Here is a 24231-nt window from a genome sequence, read left to right as displayed (position 1 = left end):
GTGGAAAGGTGGAAAACAGGCATTTCCTTTCATTTAAAGTTTCTTTTTTTTTAAACGTTTGTTTATTTTTGAGAGCAAGCATGAGTGGGGGAGGGCAGAGAGAGAGAGGGAGACACAGAATCCGAAGGCTCTGAGCTCTCAGCACAGGGCCCGAACCCATGAAGTGAGATCATGACCTAATCCCAAGTTGGACGCTATCCAGGCGCCCCTCAGAGTTTCACTTCTAACTTCCTATCTGGCACCACCGGAATAACTCTCCTCCCTCAGGCTATGTACGGCTCTTGAAGCAAGCGGGAAGGGGGAACAAGCCAGTCAGATACAATGGTGATTTAACAAAAAGTAATGGTCCAACCTATCAAATCAAGACCTAAAATAATATTACAAGGTAGAAAAATAAAAACGTGTCCATTAACTCACTAAATGCCTTTGCTGAGAGGAGGCCCTCTGTTTACATGCATATCGCTTCACCCTATTAATGGCCTTTCCGATGCCTAAAGTTACCAGGCCGTCAAGCTTGTTGGAACAACATCCAAATGAGATGCAGTCAGCCCTGGTTTGGGTCTCAGGGCTCCATGGGAGTAAAGGATCTGGTATGCAGGCTTTATAGTACCTAATAAGGCTTTCAGAGATCTTTTACACCATTAAGGTTCTCAACAAGAAGGAATGTTTACTGAACACACACAATACCAGGTCCTGGGGAGAGACAATGTATTGTAAAATGAATGTGAGCCCACACCTGCTCTTAAGAATTTCAGAGAAATGCAGATAGAGCACATCACCCCAGTGTGCTCAGTGCAGTGGACGCACACAGGGGCTGTCATGGGAATAGATCAGGGGACCTGAGCAGCCTGGAGGCTGGGGTGGGACTTGGGTAAGAGGAGCTAATTCCCCAGACTTGAAGGACGAGGAAGCAGAAGTCAGGCCAGTGTGGGGAGGCATCAAGGTATATGAACAGCTGAACTGACAGTTATGAGCAGGATACAATGGCTACAAGGGAAACTGTCCCTAAGCGCTGAAGCTGCTGAGTGTGGGGCATCACAGGAATACTGCTGCTTTCACAGTCAAGTGTTGACAGAAGAAGCAAAAGGCTATGGGGGTGCCTGGGTGGTCAGTCGGTTAAGTGTCTGACTCTTGATTTCGGCTCAGGTCATCATCTTGGAGTGTGTGAGCTGGAGCCCCGCGTTGGGCTCTGCACTGACAGTGTGACGCCTGCTTGGGATTCCCTCTTTCTCCCGCTCTCTCTGTTCCTCCCCCCAACTTGTGCTCTCTCTTTCTCAAATAAACTTAAAAGATTTTTTTAAAAAGGCAAAAGGCTAGTTAGGTTACTTCCTTTCACCCCATCCTCAGGTCACCAACAGGTGAGAAGTACTGGGCTGTAGTCCTGTTCAGAGAGACGCTCCCTCACCTGTTGGTCTCTACAATTACAGGCCCAGCGTCTGGGCTAAACCCGCTATGGTGCATGACTGAAGACGACACCCCGTGAGTACTGGAATCTGCCACATAAACTACAACGTCAGCGACACACACACACCAGCCCAGCTAAATGCTCCTGCCGAGGAATGAGTTCCACCAACCTGAGGGAAACCTCTCATATTGAGCGCACGCCCTTTACAAAGCAGAGACACGTACGCGAAGTTGTGACGGGAGGCAGAAGACGGCCTCTTGCCTACAACTCCACTCCCAGTCTGTGCCGCCACAGACCTAGTCTCCCTCATCACCTGACAAACACAACGTTATGCTTCACGAACTCCACTGTGAAGCAAGGAAAGGAAACATCTGCTGGGACCCGAGTTTAGGGAGGCAGCGCATAATGGACTCAGGTTGCCGGTTAGTCACGTCTGGGGCAGGGAACAGTTTCCAAATCCCACCTGTGGCAGCGAGTATAAAAACAATGGTTTCTGTGTGTAAGCCTGTGTAGACAGCCATCCCCGCTTTTCTCAGGTCCAGTCTCCTAGAAACGGAGTCTGGATACCTGCGCAGCCTCTTCTGAGGCCTCTGACTCCTCTCAGGTAAATTGTGCTCTGGTCTGTATCAGTCGGTTGGGTGTCCGACTTCAGCTCAGGTCATGATGTCACAGTTCGTGGGTTCGAGCCCCGTGTCGGGCTCTGTGCTGACAGCTAGCTCAGAGCCTGGATCCTGCTTCAGATTCTGTGTCTCCCTCTCTCTCTGACCCTCCCCTGCTCACGCTGTCTCTCTCTGTCTCTCAAAACAAAACAAAAAAAAACCAACAGCAACCAAAAAAAAAAAAGAAAAGAAAAGAAACCTAAGGTCCCTGAGACTGGAGACCGGTTTAACCTCAGTTCTAAAGCCAAGTGGCCCAGCCCTTTGTCCCCTGCTCCTCTTTTGTCCCCCATTCAACCAACCACAAAGGCAAGTCATTAACACCGGTGAGGAACCTGGGGGAATAAAAACAACACACAAATCCTTTTGTCCCACGCCTCCCTTAGGATTAGGAGGCCAAGGAGCTGGTGCCTGGTTAATAATAGAATTCCTGTCATCGCCTGCCTGGCTCCATTAACCCGCTGCAACCTGGGCCAAATCTGTCCTGGCTATCAGTTCAGGGCTATTACTTCTCCAGGTCAAAGGGGATAAAAATATCCCCCAAAGTGATAGCGGCTGTCAGTATGAGCAGTGTGCATTCCCTAAAGGCCCTCATAAAGACTGTTCTTTAGGAATTAAACTGAGGGGCACCTGGGTGGCTCAGTCAGCTAAGTGTCCGACTTCGGTTCAGGTCGTGATCTCTGGGTTTGAGAGTTCAAGCCCTGTGTCGGGCTCTGTGCTGACAGCTCAGAGCCCGGAGCCTGCTTTGGATTCTGTGTCTCCCTCTCTCTGCTCCTCCCTGACTCATACTCTGTCTCTCAAAAATACATAAAACATTAAAATAAATAAATAAAAATAAGGGAATTAAACTGATAGGCAACTGTATAAAGAAAAGTTCAAGACAAAACACTTGGGTCAAGGAAAAGTGATCTACCCAGATGATACCTGTGTCAAGACAACATCATCTGAAGAGGATGACTGTAGAGGAACCAGGGATGAGACCCACTTGGGTCACTGTGGTAGGTACCTTTGGAGGTTCAGCTCATTGATCCCTTTCTCAGACAAGTGCCCTGGCATGGTCACAGAGGGCCATGCTGGACACCCCAAAAGCAGTCAATTAGACCAAGCTGGCCACCCCCTCTCCAATCTCTTTCCCAGAAAACTGGAACTGAGATGGAAAGGTTAATTTAGGCGTGCGGGGTGCAGGAGCTGAGGAAATGCGAACTAGGAAGCTGAGGTTATCTTTGTTGTGTGACCACGTGAGATGTCTTGGTAAAACAGAATACTGAAAGCATGGCTGGACAGGTAGACAGACAGAAGGACAGGAGAAAAGAATGGAGCAGAAACATAGAGTGAGGCAGAGACAAGAGATAACGGAGCATGAGGGAGACAAAAAGGAAACCACCGGGGCCCCTCACGCCTTTCCACTTTCAGATCCTGAAGAGACACAGACAAAGTTGGCCCTTGGGTTCTAAGAGACACACCCTGTATCTCTACATCTTTATTTTCACTTCTCACTTTTTTGCATGACCTTGGTTAAACTGCTTTCTGTACTTGCTACCAGGAGAATTTTAACTGTGACACACAATTTTTAAGGGGCAGAAGGTATACTTACTCATAAATCTGGACAACAATACCTATAACCATAACAATCATGTGCAGATTAAACCAGAAGCACAGTGCCTCATAAGGGCCAGGCCCAGAAGAGCCTCCACAAACAGAAACTACTGTTATTAGTACATCATGCAAAGCGGTTAAAGTGTATTCCAGGAGGCCTTCGCTCAGTGCCCAAGTCCCTTATATCACCAAGACAAAGCAGAGCGCTCTGATGAGGGCATGTGGCCTCCGGAGCCAGTACACCTGAGATGCCAGAGCAGCTCCCACTATGCTGTGTTTCTTTTTTCTCTCAAAACTCCAATCTGCAAAACAAGGAAAATAAGAGGACTGAACTCCAAAGTGTATGAGCATTACATGATTTAAGCTAAGAATTTCCAACGGCGCCAGGCACACACTGAATGCTCACTAACGGTCAGCAAATATTATCCTATCACTATGGCTTCCGCCATCATGGTCGTCCGCTCCTGGGGCCCTGGCCCCCTGGGGGTAGGGCGCGTCTTGGGCAGTGAGCTGCTTGCAAGGATGCAGAGACGTTGCCTCTCAGGCTGGCACGTAGACAGAAATAAAATGGCGGCCAAAACAGCAATGTGAATGGGAGACGACAATCTGGAGGGTTCAAGGAGTCAGGAGGCCACACAGGCCAGCTGCGGGCTATTTCTGATACTGCGTGGTCGTGGCCTTAACCCATTAAGGAGAACTTTTCTTTCTGGGAAGTGATTACAAAGCGAGAGGTTGGTTACAAAACTAGATTTGATAACCAAAGCATGTCAACCGAGGGTTTCAGTTCCAGCAAGTTTTCGGATTTTCTAATGGTAGATGATAATATTCTCTACTTTAAGAGCTTGATAATCATAACTGTTACTGTTGCAAAGCAAATGGACCGCTAATGTATCAGAGTGAGACTTTTTGTAGTAGCTCTTCTCCCCTTCCCTGCAGTTGATTCACTCTTGTCAACAAATTGAAAACGATTTTCCTGTTTAAAGCAAGAGTCCATAGTCTGTACCTGTCATCAACAGATACAAATTTTTAGCTGCAGATGTATTACAGCAAGGATGCAGATTACCTTTTGTAAATAATTCAAAGAATAGCAACAGCATTTAATGAGTCTCGTGATGGTTTTAAAGCAATGTTAAGCTGAGAGTCTCATCTAGACTTCCCTATGCAACTTCTCAGAATTCCTTTGGAATTATTTCTAAACAAGTAACATACCAACCCTGTATCAAAAGCTGCAGAGTGTCACTGACTGGTTGTGGGCAGGGAGAAGGAAATCTCCAGTAACAGACAGCATTGTGTTGAATTTCTCATAAGCACTCCTTGCTTTATGATTTTGCTCCAACAAAGTCATCCACAGGGTGAATAAGGAGTTCAAATCAACAGGAAACAGTTACTGACGTCAAAGAGGTCACAGTGGAAAAGCACCCTCATGAGGAAATCTGATTGCACCATGCCTGAACTGGAAACAACTTAAATTTAACCACATTAAGAATGATTACAAAGGCTTCAAGGAAGAAACAAGGACAGGGAATCTAATGGCTTCCTTTTTTTTTTTTTTTTGACTTACCATTTTGTGCAGCCCAGACGATAATAGACGTTAATTCAATCACTCAGCAACCCCTCTCTCAAGCCCACAGGCATGATACATCCTGTCTGAGCTCAGACACTAGTCTTCAGGAAGGTGAAATATGTCTCCAATATAACGAGCCCTTAGGAACCTGTATTTCAAACCTAGAGGGACACTCCACTCTTTCCAAGACCAAGAGTTTTCCTAGTTACACTATCATCACCTGTACTGAAACGTGACAAGGCTCACTGGCACGTATAACGGCCTGGGCTGTGTGAGGCAATCTAACTTGCAGCTGAACACACAAAGTGAGGCATTAGAACCAGAATATTCATGCTTTTAATGTTTTGGGTTTTTTTTTTTTTTGAGAGAGCGTGCAGGCAAGTGGAGGAGAGGCAGGGAGAGAGGTACAGAGGGTCCTAAGTGGGCTCTGTGCTGACTGCAGAGAGCCCAATGTGGGGCTCAAACTCACGAACCTCGAAATCATGCCCTGAGCCATTTGGATGCATGACCCACTGAGCCACTCAGGTGCCCCTGAGCCAGAACAGTTTCTTCTTCTTTTTTTTAATGTTTATTTATTTTTGAGAGACAGAGACAGAGCGTGAGAGGGGAAGGGCAGAGAGAGAGGGAGACAGAATCTGAAGCAGCCTCCAGGGTCCAAGCTGTCAGCACAGAGCCTGAATTGGGGCTTGAACCCACAAATTGCGAAATCATGACCTGAGCTGAAGTTGGAAGCTTAACTGAGCCACCCAGGTGCCCCAGAATATTTTTAAAGCATAAATAAGCAGTCAACATGACTGGAGAAAGAGCAATGTTGGAGCTTAAGTTTTCTATTTCCTGGCAGAGCCCCCTCTGGTCTTTCACTTGAATGATAACACTCAGTAATTGCCAAGGGGAGAAGGAGCAGTAATCAATATCACAAATACATTCTCTAGTCCAAAATATCCAAGTTTGTGATTCGCCATTAATGAGACAATTTATCATAAAATTTTAAACTGAACTATTTTAAATAGAATTAAATAGTATGTTTTTATACTTTCAAAAAAATAAGAATGGTCCGTACACATCTTGCCCAGTCTCACTGAGCTACACCAGCTTTGTGTGCGTGGTCTTGTTTTCTTTGAAGGACCTGAAATCTTTGAAGGCAGAGCCCTGATCTAAATGATAGGTCTCTACTACCACCAAGCATAGTGCCTGGGCCTGGCAGGAGTAAATAAACCTTTGGGGAGCTAACATGGCAGGAGGCCATTTCTGTTTTCTCTTACGATTTAAACCAGAACATCAGAAAATCTGGAACTGCCAAGATTGCTTCTACCCATTCATTTTACGTAAGTGCAATGGAGTAAACTGCCTTACCCACAGTTAAAATAGTTTATGGAAGAACACCAAATGAGAAGCAGATCTGCTGGACACACCACTTCATTTCTCTTTATTTATAAAACTTTGGCTTTTCTCTGTTTTTAAAAGTAATTACTGGGGCGCCTGGGTGGCTCAGTCAGTTGAGGGTCTGACTCAGGTCATGATCTCATGGTTCATAGGATCAAGCTGCTCACTGGGCTCTGTGCTGACAGCTCTGTCCTGCTTGGGATTCTCTGTCTCTCCCTCTCTCTCTGCACCTTCCTGGCTTGCACACACACTCTCTCTCAAAGTAAATAAACATTAAAAAAAATAATAATTACACATTCACAGTTCAAATGTAGTTATAAATTATAAATACATAGAAAATTGAGGAAAAAATTAAAAAGTGAAAATAAAATAACCTATAAACCTGATACCCAGAGACAGAAGTCCAAATACAAGGAGAAACGAAACTATTTGTGGCTTTTAGGATACAAGGAACTGGAGATTTCAGGGCAAGTAAGAAATTTAACAAGGATGTTTTTAACTAGAATTTATTTACCCCTGATGTCCTACTTAACCACTCTTTAAAGAAGAGAAAAACAGAATATGAAAAATACATCTTTCCTTTTTTACTTATATTACATAATATTTCCAGATGTAGTCATTAAACTGTATTTTTTAAATAGGGGCACACTATTTCCAGTGGTATTTCTGTGAAGTGCTACACTTAGCTGGATTTCTGATTAAGTTAATGGAAATAAAGCGGAAATTGTATGAGTATCTACTTTGTATACTATGATAAAGGCCATTTTTATTAGCCTGGAAAAACAGGCATCTTAGAACAGATTATTGCCAACTGGTCATGGTATTTTGATTCTGAATTAAATTGACAAATCTAAATTCTGAACTTTGATTTACCAGAAGATATCTTAGGTTATTATTTCCTTTTTAAAAAGGGTTTCATCACTTAAAAATATGCACAATAGAATTCCTTTAAATCATTATTTCACAAGATACAATTTTCTGTGTAAAGGTTTTGGTTTAAGCACCAAATAGAAGGTCTATTAAAGATATTATGGATTTAGGGGTGCCTGGGTGGCTTAGTCAGTTGAGAGTTTGATTTTGGCTCAGGTCATGATCCCAGGGTGGTGGGATGGAGCCCCATGCTGGGCTCTGCCCTGAGCATGGAGCCTGCTTAAGATTCTTTCTCACTATTCCTCCACCCCACTCCCCTGCTTGCTTGTGCTCTCTCTCTCTCGCTCTATCAAAAAAAGAAAAAAAAGATATTTATGGATTTAGTTTGTACAGGGCTATCGGATAGAGTAAAAATGCCATTTACTTATTTAGATCATTTTTCGTGACAGGTTCCTAAATTCTCAGCCTCTTAAGGAAGGCAAGATTTCATCTCTCCCTATGATCTGTGGATGAATTAGACATGTCTGCCTCACAAGAGGAGATTCTGGGTTATAGTCATCTAAATAAACATTGTGCTTAGTTAGGGAAGCAGCAAATCAGGCCAAGAATATTCTGTAAGCCAAGAGTCCGTTCCTCCCTCTGCTCTACCGTCTTGTAGTACCTGCCGAATTTCCACCTGGGATGTGCGTTCCACTTGCTGTTTTGAGTTTGGTTCTTCCAGCGCAGCCACAGCGCCTTCTTCTCTGGCCCTTCAGTGGGGAATGAGATCTGCTCAAGCAAATGATGCCCCAACAGCCCTTTTCTGAACCCCTTCTGCACTACAGGCCACATACTGATCTCTGCTGTCCATGGAGGAAGAAAGACTCAGACTTACTTAGATAAAGGTAGGGAGACTGAAGTAACAGAAGCAGAGTCTAATAAGATGGCAGGGCAATCACAAATAGTTTTAAAGGTTTAGCCAGGGGAGAGGATATGGTGTAAGCTTCAGCTGATTACGTGGAATTCCAATGGGCCCTTTAAAATCCCAAGGACGGGAGCAGAGACTAAGACAGCGACACCAACACTCTCATTCAAGGTCCAATTACAGCTTTAGTCTTGTGATGAACTGACTTCATTTGGACACTGGGTTCCTCCTCCCATGAAACCACTTCCTTCTGGTTTTTCTTCCTGACTTTCTGCCACCCTTCTCCACTCTTACTTAGAATTCTTTTCTCAGCTCTCCTCTCTACCTACCAAAATATTTTAAATTACACTTTTGGGGTGCCTGGGTGGCTCAGTCGGTTGAGTGTCTGTCTGACTCCTGATTTTGGTCCAAGTCATGATCTCATGGTTTGTGGGTTCAAGCCCCATGGAGGGCTCTACACTGACAGCGTGGAGCAAACTTGAGATTCTCTCTCTTTTTCTCTCCCTCTCTGTCCCTCCCCATTTATGCACACATTCTCTCAAAATAAGTAAATATATTTTTAGTATTAAAAAAATACACTTTCTACTATACCCAGAGGACACTGAGGGCACCAAAATTCAATTTCACATCTGAACCATGTTCCTGAGCAACAAACTTCTTACCACTGGGCTTCCTGCAAAGTGAATTAATCATTCCCCCAGGCTCCCAACTGGCCAGAACTGTGGCCACTCCTCCTACTCTCTTACCCTGAAAAGTCCTATCGATTCCACCTCCTTAGTGTGTCCTTGACTCCACTCAGTGACCGCTTCCTTGGAGCAGGCAGATCTGACGGGCCCCTGTTTTAGCATCCTTACCAGATCTGCTACCCCCTGGTCTCCTCCTCCTGCAGATAGCCACTAGTGAGTGCCTCCTAAAATGCACATCTTATGTTGCCCTCTGCCTTAAAACCCTTGCCAACCCCCTTCACCTCCATGACTGAGTCCAAGTTCCTTTGCAAAGGATGTCAGGCTCATGATGACTTTGCTTCTTCATCACTACCCACATTTCCTCTCCTACAGTTCTGCATCAATTTTTTGGGGTGTCCTGGCACATCATACATTTTCATCCTCTGTGCCTTTGCACTATTACCTCTCTCCGAGAGGCCCGTCCTGTGTCCTCCCCTCAGCGCCTATGACTGTAGGGCTCAAATTCATCCTCAAAACACGGCTTGGACAGCTTCTTCTCTAAGAGTCCTTTCAACATTCACAAGAGCCAAGTCATGACTTTTTTCTATCACACGGTTATAGGTGTCTGTGTTTAAGATGATCCCTGACTGAAAGCAACGAGAGGGCAGGTCCACATTTTGTTTTTCCTTATGTCTTAAGTCCCTGGCACACAATGTGTGCCAAGGAAACATTTACTGAATTGAATTAAAAATGCAGAATAGACATGATAGTACCATTCAATATAGAAAGAGCCACCGTGTCCAGTGGCTAGTGTCTACTTTCAATATTTAGAGAGCATTCCATTCTGATCTAAGGTATCTCTAAGTTGAAATAGCATTTTCCATGTATGGAAAACAAAAGAAAACAGTGAGCATGCTTCCCACAAAGCACGCTGGTATTGCTACTAGCACATTTTTCTACACTGGTTGAGAAATGTTTCTTAAAGCTTTGATTATCTCTGTTTGTAAAATCCAGTCACATGCATCACACATGGGATGGGAATCTGACTCACAGATAGGCTGGCACCCTGTGCAGTTCAGGGTGGAGACGATTTTCATAAAAAGTTACTGATTCAACACCTTGATGGTAAAGTACAAGCATAATCATTAAATGCCAAAACAAGAGAAGCTGTGCTATTTCAATCTCTTGCTTTTAAATATAACCCATTATAAATATATGCTCACTGAACTAATCTTTGGCTCCCTACATGCCCTGGGCTCTGATACGTCTGCCTTATCACAGCAGGCTTCACGGCTCAGAGCTGCTGGCAGTGTGGTAACCTTGGCTCAGACTTAACAGACACGCTCTGTTTCCACCCAGTCTCCTCCCAGCCAGGGCCTGAGACTTAGCGAATGCCACAGTGCAGCCACTGATAACTGTTACAGGACCCCAAACAGAGGAACCCCATCTGTTTACAAACTCAGGGGGAAAAAAAACCCAATGCTTATAATTTTAAGAGGAATATTTAACACACTTTGCTTTGGCCCCTGTAAAAAGTAAAGTGATCTTCTAGTCCATTTAACTTCCTATATCTAGGACATATCACCTATGCCTCATTCATATAAGGCAGTGGTTTTCAACCAAGGAGATCCTTTCCTCACCCCACCCAGGGGACATCTGGCAAGATCTGAAGACAGTTTGGGTTGTTACAACTAAGGAGACGCTATTCACATGCAGTGAGCAGAGGCCAGGGGGTGCCTCTGGTCCAACAATGCATAGGACAGTCCCACGTAAGAAAAGATTATCCTGCCCCGAATGGTAGTAGTAGGCAAAGGACATGACACTATGCAAATAAGTGAATGTTTTTTTTTACTAGAAAGGTTGAAAATTCACCAGACATCTGATTGTTACAACTATTTGACCTATTGGTGAAGGCCAAGGTAGTGGGGATAAAGTTCTGACCCAAGTGGAAGGGAACTTCCTGCTTTGATCTGTTCTGAAACCCAAGTACAAAGGGACAAATCTAGTCAATAAGCAGTCCCTCAATTCTACAGGCTTCCAGAAGAGTAACTTTAATCAGTCCCAAGGTTACCTCTGTCGTATGTGTTCCTGACTTTGTTGGTAGTATCTGACTCATTCTGAACTGCCTTTCACTCACTGGTAAACAGACCCTGGTTTAGAAGGTCTGGGCTTGCGTTGGTATCTCACCGTGGTTTTGATTTGTATTTCCCTGATGATAAGTGATGATGTGGTATATATATACAATGGAGTATTACCCGGCAAACAAAAGAATGAAATCGTGCCATTTGCAACTACGTGGATGGAACTAGAGGGTATTATGCTAAGCGAAATTAGTCAGAGAAAGACCAATATCATATGACTTCACTTATATGAGGACTTTAAGATACCAAACAGATGAACATAAGGGAAGGGAAGCAAAAAGAATACAAAAACAGGGAGGGGGACAAAACATAAGAGACTCTCAAATACGGAGAACACACAGAGGGTTACTGGAGGGGATGTGGGAGGGGGGATGGGTTAAGTGGGTCAGGGCCATTAAGGAATCTACTCCTGAAATCACTGTTGCTCTATATGCTAACTTGGATGTAAATTTTAAAAATCATAAAGAAATAAAATTTTAAAAAGAAGGTCTGGGCTTGCTGCTGGTCCCTACTTCACAAGGTGATCATAACTCAGGGCTCCCTGGGAGTGAGGAGGAGAGAGGAAGCACAAGGAAGCAGATGAAGGTGCTTCCCATGGTCCACCGCCCAGGAAAGGGAACCACATGCACTGCAGGGAGGGGAGGAATTGTGCTGGACTGAGCTTCCTCCTATGTTTTGGTTGGGAATTATATATTACATCATTTTTAATGTTTAAAATCTCATACACGGTAAGAATGGAATTAAGAGACTCTGGGAAAAGCTCCAAGGCTCCCTTCATGACACCTAAGCAATAAATCATTACAAAACATCCTAAAGAAGTGGGCAGGAGTGAGCTAGAGATACAGCAGGCTCTTTTGCAGTACAAATAAGCTACAAGTTGGATGCCTCCACTGAAAGGAAACAGGAACTCCCTGGGTGGCCTGAAGGGAAGACTGGGCAAGCCAAAGCCCTCCAGCAGAGGGGGGAGGGTCTGCTGGTGAGCCAAGGTATCAGCTGACCAACAGAAGGCAGGAAGGGGAGGGAGAGGAGCCCTGCACAACAGCAGAGTCAGTCTTGATGGCACGGGGTTGGGGGAACCTGGTGTCTCAGCAGCCCTAGGCAGGGACCGTCAGTGAAGAGGTCAGTTTCCCCAGTGGGAGGAGGAGGACCATACAATGGCAGTCTCCTGCTTTGGGCCCCCAAGCCCAGCAGTGCTAACAGACCCATTGCCAAGCAGACACAGTGCTGCCAGCTTGAGCCACTCTTCCCACCACCACGCCGGTGATCTTCGTCACGTTCTAGATTCACTGTGCCCAAGTAAAAACAGGGGTGTGCTCAGATGCAAATGCAGCTTCAAGACAAGCGCCCTATCTTGGCTGTTGTAAATAATGCTGCAATAACATAGGGGTGCACCTATCTTTTTGAATCCGTATTTTTGTTTTCTTGGGTAAATACCCAAGAGTGGACTTAAGCGGATCATATGGCATTTCTATTTTTAATTTTGTGAGGAGCCCCCATACTGCTTTCGACAGTGGCTGTGCCAATTTACATTCCCACCAACAGTGGTAGCTACGATCGTGGTGGACGTAGCATAACATATAAACTCGTCAAATTACTATGTTGTACACCTGAAACTAATGAAACTAGTTGTATTGATAACTATATTAAAAAAAAAAAAGACTAGTCCCTTAGACTTTCTTTGAGGAACATGGCCGCTCTGAGCCTGAAACCTTGAAGACTTAACTGCTGATTGAATAAACACCTTCCAACTCACCGGCCAGCAGCAATTCCATACCCTTGCAGGTGAGCTAAGATCTACGGACAGACAAGGCTGATTCTGTCTCGGGAGGCTGGGTAGGCAGTTGTGAGACTGAGGAAAAATGGACACAGCTGGGCACCTAGTAGTGATGAAGTAGTTGAGTTTTTAAACTCAAGTGTTTCAAAACTAGAATACATTACAGTCTACGGTTTGCACGTGGGGCAGTCAGGTTTTCACACTGCACAGTTCTGTCATCAGGGCAGGATGGGCCCCCTCCAGCCACTCACACGTGTAGCTTTAGGCCCTGGTCTGAATGCTCCAGTCAGTCTTGGTAGGACTCAATCCAACTTCCGAGGGAAACACCTGCAGGCTGCCCCTTGGTGTTGCTTAAAGCTCAGACGCTAGTTACTTAGCCTTGTAGCCATTCTGGTCACATGTCTGAGGAAAGACTGGCACATAAGAAAGATTTCCCCCAGGGTTCAGTGTTCATTTTTTTTCAAATTTTTTTTAAGGTCTGTTTACTTTTGAGAGAGAGAGAAAGTGCATGCTCACGAAAGCAGAGGAGGGGGCAAGAGAGAGAGAGAAGGGGAGGGTAGAGAGAGAGGGAACAGAGGATCCGAAGGGGATCTGACAGCAGAGAGCCCAATGCAGGGCTCAAACTCATGAACTATGAGATCACGACCTGAGCTGAAGTCAGGTGCTTAACCGACTGAGCCACCCAGGCGCCCCTCAGTGTTCATTTTCAACTACTTTTCCTTTCGTAGTATGACTGTGTTTACTCCATGCTATCTACTGTACACTGCTATTCCATGTGTATTAATCCTCTCTTCGCAATCAGACTGAGGGTTCAAAGGACTGTTTCTCTTGCTAGCATCCAGTATGATCCTGAATTGACAGGCGTTTTACTGACCTGGCAGAAGGCCCATCGCATTCTCCTCCTTGAAGCCAAGCCCTGCTCTTCAAGCCCAGTGGTTCAATACAGGGCCCTGCTGGGGACAGAGCACCTCTGGTCTGGCAGGTCTCCAGCACAGTCAGGGAAAACCCTAACCAACTTAACACCACCAAGCTCGGATGGTCACAGGGAAGCACAGGGCCCACTGTGACCAGGGAAAGTCTTGGATACATGGAGGGAAATTACATACAATCCAGAAGCCAGCTTACCAAATCCAGAGGCGTCAGTCTACAGATCGTCAGGTGGACGATGGCTACTGACAACAAGGCCAGTTGCAACCGAACAACCTCGAATTGAGATGCACGCCAGCTCTTTCAAACCTCTCTGTCACACCAAGTCTCCTGGCAGCCCTACCCGAGCAGGCAGAGCCAAGGGAACAGCACGAACTTCAGCCTCTCCTAGTCCGCCATTCATTGTCATGGCCCCGTTTGGCCACACAAAGCCCAAGAGGACAAAAGCGAAGGTCCCACATGACGCCCTCTTCCCCACAAAGCATGGAAATGGTCTGTGTGCATTTCATCCCCAGATGGAACACTATTAATAAGCTGGGAACATGCCCAACTGGGAAACACCATGTTCTGGCTGATTTTCTATTTCGATCTGAGCCAAAGGCAAACTCTAACACATGACCCATAAGCAGAGCATATAGTATTTGTGGCAGTCATTGCTCAGAGAAAGGAGGAAACCTAGTTCCAACCAGACAAGAGGAAATGTCCTTAGGTGTTTCACAAAAGGCTGCAAAATTATACATTGTGAAAAACTGCCTGGTTTTCCTGCCTGATGGCACTCTTCTTAGCTGTACATGTTCCAGGGAGAGGACATTTCTATCTGAGGTATTTTATAGGTAATGGCAGAGAGTACTAAGCCAGATGACCTCGTTAAGAATTCATGGTCTGACTCTTGCTTGCAGCGTGATCGAGGGCAAATTATTGAACCTCTCTGGACCTCTGTTTCCAGATCTTTAAAATGAAGGTAATAGTATCTACACCACCCTCAGTTGTTGAGAGTATTAAATGAGATATTTCATTTGACAGATATTTATGAAAGGCCACCATGCACCGTTGTATAGACCCTGGTAATGACTAAGCACCTAGAACACACGCTAAGGTCTCACTGAACAGTAGCTGCTGCCTCCATTTCTTCTTCGCCTCCAAGCTGGGACCCTTCAGGCTCCAAGAAGTGACCGGCTATCTGAAGGCATTAACAGAGGCCTCTTCAGAACGCTTGTCCTTTCTAGCTCTTTTGGCTGTACCTTCCCCTCTCGTCACCTAACAGAGTGAGACTGTCACAGGGTCTCTGCCCCTTGTCTGGATGTCGCTGTAACTCAGGGCACCATGGGTAACGCTTCTCCCGGGGCCAAGTGTGGCTCCTCTTCCCTTAGGCCAGTCGCTGGGTGCAGCTCAGCAGACAGGCAGGCCTGGTGACCACTGCCAAATACCCACTGAACACTCAGGAAAGGGAAAAAGGGCTGGAGATATTGGAATGCGGGGCTGTAGGGCTGTGCGGGGCTGTGTGGGGCTGTAGGGCAGTGTGGGGCAGTGCCAGGTAGTGTAGGGCTGTGCGGGGCAGTGCTGGGCAGTGTGGGGCTGTGAGGAGCTGTGCGGGGCTGTGCGGGGCTATACGGCAGGGCAGCGCGGGGCTATGGGGCTTTGGGGCAGGCTGCAGCCTCCTGCCCACCACATGCACAAAGCTAACTGCAGGGTCATTCTCCTGACCAATGGGTCCATGACAGAAAAAACACATTTTTTTCTGGTGGAGGAGTTTATAGAGGAAAAAAAATCCCATGCAAGGACCTTCCCAAAAACAAGGGGGCTACTAGTTACACCAGAAGTAGAACTCAAAGCTCTGACACTGAAGGTGGCAGCGAGGCTACCTGCCTGATAAAATTCTGAAAGATTCCTTCCAGAGCCACATGACTATCTTGCTAACTCATCTGTCTGTCTCTCTCACACACACCCCTAATATTTCATAGAACCATACAGCTGCAAGGGAGAGAATAATGTTCCCAAGCACTCACGTTGCCAGACGGTTTTCATAACATATTTTAAGGATGACTTCAGTACAGGGGAATACCATGCCCTAGTTGTGTAAGCGGATAGCACTTAGCACACAAGTTTCCCAGACACTTTAACCTCAGGAAGGATTTCTGCTTTGTTGATCAACATTGGAGGAGTGGCTTCTTATGCAAAGCTGTGTCCCTGTCAGAACTGCACGTGCACTGCTTTGTGGACAACCCTCGAGGGCGGACACCCTGCGGCCCACCAGCAGCAGCCCAGACCTCCTGAGGAAAGACTGACAGGTGGAGGAGGGGTGGGGGTAGAAAATGGGAACACTGGGCTTGTCCCCGGGAAGGAAGGGACCATGTAACCTGTGGCTCAACTGAACGCAGCTGGTTGCAAACACAGACTGGAGCGTTCGCAAAAAGAGAGGTTCTGCTGTGGCTCATCTCTGACCTGGGCCTGGGTCCTGCAGACGATGGACAGGCAGTTCTTGGGCACCAGGCACAGCGTGTCTTAGGTGTTCCAAATGGAAATTTTTGCTTCAATAACCTGGGTCTCTGCACAAAGTCTAAGGCATCTGACTAGTATTTACTTTGCCACTCCCCATCCTGCTACCGCCCTGTCTTTGTTCTTTTCTCCCTTCACACTCAGCTGAGGCTCCCAGAGGAGAGCCCTGGGCAGCCCCTGGGGCTGGGCTGGGGCTGGGGAGGCCTGGATTCCTGGGCCTAAACGCCAGGATACTCAGCTGCAGACACCAGAGCCACTGATGAAGGGGCAAGGCGTGTGAAGGGAATAGAACCTGGGAGAGTCAGGAAGGCAGTGTTCACCTGGCCTGTGCCCCCACAGGGCCCTCCCCCCACCCCCACTGTTAAAGAGATAGAGTCACATTACCAAAATCAGCAAATAGAACAAAGAAGAAAAACCCTCCACCATGTCACTACCTTCATTCCATTCCTGGTAGTTTATTTCACAGAATTGCCTTCCTNTGAAGAGCTAGGTTTGCCAGCTCACCATCTTGGGCAGATCCTGATAGGGATACCTGCCCCTATCGTCATAAATCCTGTGTGATTTCCTGGGCTCTAACTTCCCAGTTCTATCATTTATTATATTAGATATTGAGCAAGTGACTTAAGTCCTCGGGACTTTATCACTCAGCAAAATGAAGACAATAATTGTGCCCATCTTACAGGGCTGTTGTAAGAAGTGTAAGCAATAAGTAATACATGTTAGGTGCTTCCAACAGTGTCTGACACATTATTATTTAATTGCTTCATATTCATTATCTCTTCACCAGCTGAAAATCTTCATCAAATTTAAGAATTTTATTATTTAAGTAAATTCCTATTGCTGAGTGAAGTTATTTCCAATATTTTCCTATTATAAATGGTGCACTGAAAATTAAACATCTTTATGTATAATATTTATTTTTATTGTTTAGGCTAGTTTCAGAAATAAAATCCCAGAGTATAAACTTTTTTATGAGTCTTGATCCAGATTATCAAATTATTCATAAACTCTTAGGAATTATAAGGTTATTGCAAATGTATGAGGATGGCAATTGTGTATTTGCAAGTAACACGCAGTATTATGAAAAAAATTGGAGGCGGTAATTTATGAGCTCACAATCATATGAAGCAAACCCGATAAATTATCTATTAATTTGAAACTGATCTTTCTGTGTTTGCCAAGAACTAGAGTGGCTCCCAAAGTCCTACTATTAGGGGTTTACTATACCGTCTCTAAGGGGTCTATGCTGGCCCCTGGGAAGCCCCAGGACATTTTTTCTTTGATGTAAGGAAGGAGGCAGTCATCACAGCAGTGAGTCTTACTCACTTCTGAATAGTGCTACACATGTTCAAAGCATTTCTGCATTCTCTCCTTTGGTCCTCACTATAATCCTGCTTTCATCTTAACCATGAATGAGAACTTTAAGGCTCAAAAGAATTTTCAGGTAGGCTCCAGCCATTCAGAGGAAAATAAAGTTGGAAGAACTCAGGTCCTCCATTTCCAAGGGCAATTCTGCTTCCATAGCAGCAGGCTGGAGGGGAGCCAAGGCAGACAGGAGGTGCTTAGGCAGATGCTGAATCAATGACATGTGTGCTGATGGGTCAGAGCACAGAGTCAGCCTGACCCAGAGGTGAACCTTGTCTTCCTTCCCTACTTACAGTCTAAGCGACCCTCCTCGAGTTTCCCACTCCCTTTCTCTGGGCCCCAGAAACACTCATTCCACAGGGATGGACAGGAGAGGAGTAACAGTTCTCTAAGGGTCTTTAAATTTTTTTTTTACATGTCTGTTTATTTTTAAGAGAGAGAGAAAGAGACAGACAGATAGAAAACAAGTGGGGGAGGGGCAGAGAGAGAGGGAGACAGAATCTGAAGCAGGCTCCAGACTCTGAGCTGTCAGCACACAGCCTGACACAGGGCTTTAACCCACGAACCGTGAGATCATGACCTGAGCTGAAGTTGGACACTTAACTGCCTAAGCCACCCAGGTGCCCCTCTAAGGGTCTTTATAATGAAATGATAGTTTGCAAACAGCTGGGGTGTGACCCCAACGCCTCACCACAGTTCACTTCTAAATGCTGACGGTGACAGTTCAGCATAACACACAGATTAGCATCTCATCTTAGAGGTCATGACCTGCCAGACTGAGTAGCTAAAAAGTAATGAACCTGCTGTAATTCCTTACAGTAATTAACATTTTCTGTTCTTTACAGTTTATGTAAAGAACAGAATGGGGGGATAGTTACTGAGGATTTCTGACAGATACAGCAAATAAATGTCATGCATATTATGGAGTCTAATACCTTGCAAACTGGAGAGAAGGATAAACTACAGCAAAACAAAGACTGTGTATCTCTATCTCAGCATGAGAAAAATTCAGTTGATTCTTTAAGTTTGTTCTCTCTCTTTTATCATCTAGACTTAGGGCAGGGGAAAATTTCTTTTATCCTTTGCTTTGGAGACATCTACTGCAAAACACAAATTCTAACCCCCAATGTCAGTTCCCGGCTCTGGTGGAGAAATAAAATCACCTTGCAGTAACGACTGCCACCTTGTGGCCACACAGGAAACTATCACTAGGAAAAATAAACCACCAATGCCTAATAAAGATTTCATCTGCCGAACATTGTACAAATTCAGTGTGGCCACCAACAATTTGTTATATTGTATAATTTATATTCTTCCAGAAAATCCTGCACTGTTTATGCTATGTTCACTGTGCTCTCAATGTGTTTTAGGCTTATTTCTTGTTCTACTCTTCCATAACACAATCCAATTGTGGTGAGACTTCAGGCAGCTTCTATAGAATCATGGGGATCTCCTTTGGCAGGCAGAAGTCCCCTGGAGTTCTTTGTTCATTATAGTAGCTTGAAATGATGGCTGCTGCTCCACCAGACTAAGTTCACTAACTGCCTGTCCACTATCTGATTCAAAGGTTATCAGCCAGTTTAGATCATTTAACTTACTATCTTAGAAAACCATCCACTCTTTGGCTCAGGCCCCCCAAGATGATCTGAGTGTAGCCCTCTCTAGCTGTGTGATTCATGGTATGAGCCTGAGGCTCAAGCTTGAAATGCAGGCAGACGACTGGTATCAACCAAATGGTACCATCTTTCTTGACAAGGCTGTTTTCAAGCCTGAGCTACTACCCCTCTCCCCCCTGAGATAACAGCTGGATGAGAGAGGTGAGGATTGTGGAGTGCTTTTTGCAGGCAAAACACAGAGCACAGGAAATACAATTCCGAGGCTTCTCCAGGAAGCAGAAAGGATGAGCACAACTGGAGCTCCCAAGGAACCCAGGACCACAGAGATGGGCAGCCCAGAATCAGGCAAGGAAGTAGGGGCACTGCGGGCTCCAGGGATGTTTGACCAAACCACAGACCATGAGGTGAGAAGGGTGTGGCCTCCCAGAGTCCAGACCATGAAGGGAAGGAGGAAGGAGCATTAGCCAACTCCCCAGCTTCTTCCAGTACGCTTGGACGGCATGAGAGTGCACGCCCTTAGTACATCCTGTCTCTCAGCTCCTAGCCTTCCCTGCCCCATCCCTTTCTCCAGGCTACACAGGGTCAACAGTACAGATTCGAATACAGGTGATCCTTACACGTCTGTGAATGAGTGTTCAGCCTCACTCACAGAGAAATGCCAATTAGAACTCTGAAGAAACCATTCTGTAAATATCTCTGATCATCAAAATGATAGACTACGTGGCATGAAGGGACAGCGGGGGAAAGAAGCCTCATGCATGGCTTGGAAGTGAACATTTAAAAATATTGTGGGGCGCCTGGGAGGCTCAGTCAGTTAAGCGTCCGACTTCAGCTTAGGTCATGATCTCATGGTTCATGGGTTCAAGCCCCGCGTCAGGTTCTGTGCTGACAGCTAGCTCAGGGCCTGGAGCCTGTCTTCGGATTCTATCTCCCTCTCTCTCTCTGACCCTCCTCTGTTCACGCTGTCTCTCTCTCAAAAATAAATAAAACAGTAAAAAAATTGTTTTTAATATGGTAAGCAAGAGATAAGAGCCTGGGCTCTGCAGTCAGGGTGCCTGGTGTCAAAACGTTCACCTCTTGGAAGGTAAATTTCTTTGGGTCTCAGTCTCCTCTGGAAAACTGGGAGTGGTCTAAAAGAACTTACTTCCCAGGGATACTCTAAGGACTAAATGAGATAATGCTCATGGACACTTCGAACAGTGCCTGGTATATACATGATAACATGTTAGCTATCTTGAACTGCTCTGGGGAAAAAGGTCAATTGGACTCAGTCAAAATTTTAAATGCATATACCACTGCCCAAGCGATACCACTTTTAATAGTATGTCATACAGATTTAAAAGGACAACATGTAAAGATAAAAGTACAAGGGGGCTCACTGCCACACTGATTCAAATAAAAAGACTAGGCACAATCTAAACGTGCAATAATAGGAAACGAGTAAAATAAATTATGTCCTGGTCTTAAAATGGAATACTATGCAGCTATTAAAAAAAATTTTTTTTTAATGTTTATTTATTTTTGAGAGAGAGAGAGAGAGAGAGAGAGAGAGAGAGAGGGTGAGCAGGGGAAGGGTAGAGAGAGAGAAAAAGACAGAATCTGAAGCAGGCTCCAGGCTCTGAGCTGTCCACACAGAGCCTAATGTGGGGCTCAGACTCACAAACAGTGAGATCATGACCTGAGCCAAAGTCAGACACTTAACCCACTGAGCTACCCGCACCCCACTATGCAGCTATTTTAAAAATAAGGCAGCTGGAGGGGCACCTGGGTGTCTCAGTGGGTTAAGCATCCGACTTTGGCTCAGGTCATGATCCCATAGTGGGCAAAGTATCCTGCCATTTGTGTTTTCAAAAAATACAGATGAATATATGTAGTATGGGTGTATGCTTCCATATGCAACAAAGTCTCTGGAGAGCTAGATGATGAAATTAGTAATAACATTTCCTTTCAGAGAAAGGATATAGGTAATGAAAGGATGCTTCTATTACCAGTTGCAGAAAGTTAGCTTCTTTATAGTTAAAAAATACAATCTGATCTGTCATTCATCAGCTTACATTTCTTCCATTTGCTCTCAGGACTGTAATCCAAGCTCCTTCACAGAGCCCAGAATGGGAGTTCATCCTTCTCAGGTCTGAGGCCCTTCTTTATGAAATCCTTAACATCTCAACTCTTTAAGAAAGTTGGCCATTGAGGTGATGAATGTGAGTCCTACTTACAGCTGTTTGAAAGCAGCAGAATAACTGAGTGAGGAAGGGGTGATTGCGAGCCAAGGACAGGATCCTCTTCTCTGTCATTGTGCATTCCACATCGTCATCCTGTAAGATCACATCCTTCTTCAGCACCTTCACGGCATAGAGGTCTCCTGTTTCTTTTATTCTTGCCAGCATCACCTATGGCAAAGCAGGAGAATGGAGCACAGGTGTGAGAACTCTTGAGCCTCCAAGGGTATAGGAACACACAATTCCCAGCACTTGGGAAGTATGAGCATGTATACACATGCACACTCAAGCAACATACATGTAGCATGCTTACTTTAACCCAGACACTTAAAGCCAAGACTTACCTTCCCGAAACTCCCCTTCCCCAACACTCGGATGAACTCAAAGTTGTCAATACCAAGTCGGCTGGAAGAATTTACCCCGATCCCATTTCCTTCTTTGGTGCTCTCCCTTCCCTGTCGTCTTAGAGTCGACCTGGAAACGAGCTTCTGCAAGTAAAAGTAGGAAAACAAGGAGTCAGAAGTCACAGCACGAGCATGGAACATTTATGGATGGAGAAGACGTTATTGGCTGCCTCAACCCTCGACACAACAGGTGGGGAAAGATCAATTTGGCTTAACAGGTTATCAGATTCTGCCATGCGAAACTACCTCAGGACCAGCTCGCGATTTGTGCTGACTATATTTGGGAAAGAATAATTAAAAAATATATCTAAGCCACTGAGAGTTTCAGTTTGAGCTCAATTGGGAGTGTATAAAACACAGACGCCTTAGTCTGGTGCAGTGGCTTCGTATAGGATGGTCAGGTTCCAAGAGCGCCACCTGGTGTCCATTTAATTCAAAGAGTGCTTTTCATATTCGCTCAGAGGATCCATACCAGGATGTTGAAGGAATGAAGGAATATTTATTACACAATATTTAAACTTATATAAGAGAAATAAAAATCAATATAAAAACTAGAATAATGGATGAATGTAGGAAGGATAAAATTTTAAACACCTCTAATTTCGTTTGCTGCCCCCTCCAAAAATAAAAAATAAAAGCAATTATACATACATACCTATCTTTACACTTGATTAATTTTTAAAGATATAATAAAATAGTTGTTTCGTAACACACATTTTTATTTAACATTCTGCCATGTGATATCCTTCAATAACATGAGCTTTAAGGGCTGTTCAATATTTTATTTTATGGCTACACCACAGTTTACTCATTAATTTCCTTGCTACTGGAAACGTAAGTTATCTCCCATTTTTTGCTAGTTTATCATCATAAACACACTTGCATGCAAATCTTCAAAACAGGGTGATTAAGAATCCAGGCTCTGAAGCAAGCTCACTGGATTCAAATTACAACTCAGTCACCTAATCCTGTAACTTTGGCCAAGTTATCTACCCATCCCCTCCATGCCTCAGTTTCTTCTAACAAAGATGATGTTATAGCATCTGCCATGCAAGTTAAGAGAAATGAATAAAAGCATATAAAGCACTTAGACCGTTTCCTGGCCTATTTGATACATATGAGCTGAGCTGCTGTTATCATGGTCATGATCATCATCTATTTTCTTAAGATAACTTTCCAGAAATGGAATCTATCGGGCCAAAATGTTAATTTTGAAGACTTCTGATACAAAACTGTCACTATTCTGAACCAGAAACAGGTGTGGCCTCCTCAGTGGATAACTCAGCCCCAGGAACAAGCCCTGTCACAGCGAGGGAGCTTCCTAAAGGCAAGGTGACTCACAGATGGCCACCTTGGGACATTTATAAGATAAGCTACCACCAGACAACAGACCAAAAATCTAACACTCTGAAGCTTTTGACCTATTTAGCTAAAAAAAAGACCAGCTTCCCTGAACCAACTTCTAAGCAATGTTTCCAACAAACAACTGTGCAGTTGCTTGAAGCTACAGGGATTTTACTTACTCAATCCAATGAAACAGTGATTACAGATTATCAAATGGATAGACTGAAAAAATCTGATTGTTTTTAATAGTTTCCCCTCCAGGTCTCTGCTCAAGAATATTTCAAAGATAGAAAATTTTACTAGCTTGAGTCTCACTTCCTCCACTTAAATACTTCTCCTGGTTGGGCTGATACTGGCCAGAATACTCTAAGCCAATATTTCTCAATCCTTTTTTTTTTTTTTTNACCTTTTTTTTTTTTTTTTTTTTTTTTTTAGCTCTTTCTTCTCTTTTGATAAACAAGGTTTTTGTCATGCTTTTCTGTCAAATAACAGGTAACTGGGTTTTTCCACTTTGAAACAGAATATCAAAGATACTTGGTTCAAGTGACAAATGACAAATGGCATTGCCCACCCAAGAGGTTTTGCCACATGGTCTATCTTACTCTTAGTACATTTTAGGAGCCCTGGTGCAGGCTGAAATCCTTAACCTATGCTCTTCAGGAAGAAATACGCCTCATGGTATTAGAATCCTGCATGTCTATCCATGAACTAGACATTGGACTTTGCTAATGCTTTCCTGAAATAAAGGAATACAATGTCCATCCAAGGCCCTAATCTACCAGTAATAAGGAAATGGGGTGGTGAGTACAGACATTTTTCTGAATAACCAAGAACTTGACTGTGATTGTGCTTCTCTTCCTAAGTACCCAGAGATATTTAACAGTTAAGTCTAGAATTTTCCT

The 24231-nt window shown here is 44.7% G+C and overlaps 1 protein-coding gene across 1 annotated transcript in view; it reads right to left on the bottom strand.

Moving 5' to 3' along the window:
- The window catches only part of PRKCH (protein kinase C eta), a 231493-nt gene that overhangs the window by 76436 nt on the left and 130826 nt on the right, over positions 1-24231 (bottom strand). The window contains exons 8-9 of the mRNA XM_077769001.1: positions 21926-22069; positions 21579-21752 (exon numbers count right to left, since the gene is read on the bottom strand). Of these exons, the coding sequence (XP_077625127.1) occupies positions 21579-21752; positions 21926-22069 (318 nt within the window). The remainder of the gene's footprint in view (positions 1-21578; positions 21753-21925; positions 22070-24231) is intronic.

Source organism: Crocuta crocuta, unplaced genomic scaffold, assembly GCF_008692635.1.
Source record: "Crocuta crocuta isolate KB4526 unplaced genomic scaffold, BGI_CrCroc_1.0 scaffold10, whole genome shotgun sequence".
Taxonomy (NCBI): domain Eukaryota; kingdom Metazoa; phylum Chordata; class Mammalia; order Carnivora; family Hyaenidae; genus Crocuta; species Crocuta crocuta.
Note: the sequence above shows the minus strand (reverse complement) of the source record. Positions and strands in the feature narration are given on the sequence as shown.